This window comes from Sardina pilchardus, chromosome 2 (genome assembly GCF_963854185.1).
Source record: "Sardina pilchardus chromosome 2, fSarPil1.1, whole genome shotgun sequence".
Lineage (NCBI taxonomy): Eukaryota > Metazoa > Chordata > Actinopteri > Clupeiformes > Clupeidae > Sardina > Sardina pilchardus.
Window position 1 is genome coordinate 42,295,696 of NC_084995.1, and position 3,064 is coordinate 42,298,759.

Sequence of the window (3,064 nt, forward strand, 5' to 3'; positions counted from 1 at the left end):
TATAACGGAAACAGCCCAGTTGGCACTTTAAAGCATGCTAACATGGTATGTCGTAAGTGGTGTCTTTCGGCATTGTGTTCCAGCCCAAACCACAGAATACGTGTAGTCTGATACCAAATGACAAGTGTGTTCACCCGCATGTGACAACATTTCATAAAAATGTAAGTATGAAACCAAATGTTTGCTCACAGAAAACATAACTCAAAAGTGTCAAATTGTTACTAAGTTTTAGGTATAGCATAAGGTAATGGAAATAAATGATACTTTCATGAAATGGCTTCCCTGCTCAGGTGAGTTGCTCTTGGTGCATAATACACTGAGACATAACTACAAACAGCATAGCAGAGACCATCTGCAGCTTGTTGGCTGCAACTCATCAAAATGGTGGGAGACATCAGAGCAAACACGAGGAAGTCACAGCAGAGCAGCCAAGCCCTATGTGACACACAGCATCACCTCATAGGAACAAAGGAAGGCACACAACTGTTGAGTTGTTAATAACCATGATGGGGTATGCGAGTACATGTAAATTTAGATCAACAAAAGCCCAAAGACCATTGTTTTTCGATTTGATTTCCCCGGTTCTCAGTTTGAAGGTGAAGTGATTCATCTGGTGCTTTCACTCTTCTCTTTGATGTGTTTCAGCGGTAAACAATATTTTCATTCAGAGGGGAAAAAGCTATTTGCAAACAAAAATGAAGAATACAGATAGTTTCTGGTATGCTGCGGTCCTAAGTGTAACAAAATAAAACCAGTCTGTTTCATTTAGCACATACAATGCATTGCTAATATTATTAACAAATGTTACCAGCATATCAAATACTTACTTACTTACAGCCCTTTATGCCTCATGGTGTAGATTATACATATTGAACCTACTGTTTAACTGTGCAAACATGCTGAAGCAAATTTAATTGGTCTCATGCCATTATTTTCTGGGTCCCTCCTTTCTCATCTTCATAAACGCAACATCCAACTTCTGTCCTTCAGATAGATTTTCCGATGAAAACCTTAAGTGGGCGTTGCACATCTGCAGCTCTCTCAAGAAAATATGCTGCGATAATAAGGTATCTTGCTTTTAAAGACATTTTAGTGTAAATCAAAGGAATTTAAGTGGGCACAAATAATGGACAATATTCAAAAATAAAAACAGATATGATAATCCATGTGCACACCCAGGCACTTGACTTGGACTAACACATTCAACAATTTCCCTAAATGATTGAAGGCCTATTTGATATACAGTAAAAGTAGATAACTTAGTTAACCTAGTAGATAACTTAGCATAATAAAATGAGTAAAAAAAACATGTGCTGTAGTCTATAGGCCCACCCTTGCATAAAAACAGTTGCATTTGCTAAAGAGGCTGTAAAGCTGCTGTGTTCTCCATTCTTGCATTATTTATTGACATTTGCATCAGGGGCCATCTCTATAAATGCATTGTGTGCATGGAGGATAATAGCATGCAAGAATCTGTTTCCTCCCTATTGTAGGCTACTACCTTATCCTGAGCCTAGGCTGTTGTTATTTCCCTCTTTGCGCCATCCTGAGGTTGCCAAATAATTCAAATCCTCTACAAAGTTATTTTTCCAAAGCTGGTAAGCCTGGGTCTTCTTCTGCTATAGTTTCAGAGGCCAACACCTCATTGCCTATCAATTCCAACCTCTCACCTCAATCCAACAACTTTAGAAGTGGATGCTGTATCTGTATCTGTGCTTCATATCTTCCAGACATGCAATGCATGATGATAATTCAGTTGAATAAAACGTTTAAAATATGTATGAATGACTTGCATCTGATAAAATCAAAATGCATCATCAATGAGCAGAGGAATCTAATATGTGGTAGGCTACATGAGCACAGACCAAATAGCCCACACACAATGTAATAATGCATAATCGACACACATCAAATCATAGGTTTGTTTTCCAAGCAAATTAAATAATTATTGTCGCTATTATCCCTGTGTAGGCTACATTCGTTCTTAACCAGAACTTAGACATCAACGTGACTTCCTTCACGATTCCAAACAGTTGATTTCACTGGCAACCCGGGCAATAGTCAAGTTCAATGTTTGAGGGTTAAGAGAGGCACGCCTAGCATTACACTTCTGCCAATCGGCGATAAGTAGACTGCATATCGGACCAATGAAAGATTACGGGGCTGGGTCACATGTGTTGTTGCTAGGGTATAGCTTCTACCTTGTTACTATCACAAGCTAACCAATCAAATGTGTATCAACATTCCTCTTGTGAAGCGAGAATTTGAACCTTTCGATTGGCTGAAAAGACTACGTGAAGACCGCCCACCGGTTTCAGCTGCATTCTAATTGGGCTGTGTAGCAGCCACTCTAGCTGTACATGTTAGTTAGGTGCAGTTGAAATTGGCTGAGAGAGTCAGACACAGAACTGAACATTGGCGTTGATTTCGACTGTAACCAATTTTAGTTTTTTTGTTTATTTTATCCTTTACTTTAAGGGCATCGATATCGTGGTGTGCTTATATTTTATTTTGTATTTTTTCACCACAAAAGTCAACAGGATGGAACTTAATTCTCTTTTAATTCTCCTTGAGGCTGCAGAATACTTGGAAAGAAGAGACAGAGGTAACTTGGGATAAATAGGCTACAGTTACCATAAGTTACATGCAGTCTTAACTCAGATGTATACTATTTGGAAGAGTGTGATATTATTATGAGAAGTTTTGGTGAACGTGCACTGCCACAGTGCAGGTATGATGTCACTTTCAACTGGATCTGACATGACTGTAGGCTACATTGCCGGCTGTTAGCTTATTAAGTGTTGCCGGGTATGTTTTTCTTGTCAATACCACTAAAATATTATATATTTTACATGTGACCTATTGTTTATTTGGGCATATTTACAAATCAGCCGTAGGCCTACAACTCACATGGAGGCATTACAACGCTGGTGTCACTAGCGATTTAAACGACGCTGTGAGTGGTAGTTTTCAGACCCAAATTTGTTTCGCTAACGTTTGCTAGCTGGTTATGTTTGAAATATTGTCATTTATGATAGTCGTTCTAATAAGGCGAGATCTACAT

General features: G+C 38.7%; 1 protein-coding gene across 1 annotated transcript in view; it reads left to right on the forward strand.

Moving 5' to 3' along the window:
* The first annotated feature begins 2,393 nt into the window (after nt 1-2,393).
* mxd4 (MAX dimerization protein 4) overlaps nt 2,394-3,064 on the forward strand; it is a 31,731-nt gene continuing 31,060 nt past the window's right edge. Inside the window, exon 1 of the mRNA XM_062530662.1 lies at nt 2,394-2,605. Within this exon, the coding sequence (XP_062386646.1) occupies nt 2,542-2,605 (64 nt within the window). The 5' untranslated portion in view covers nt 2,394-2,541. The remainder of the gene's footprint in view (nt 2,606-3,064) is intronic.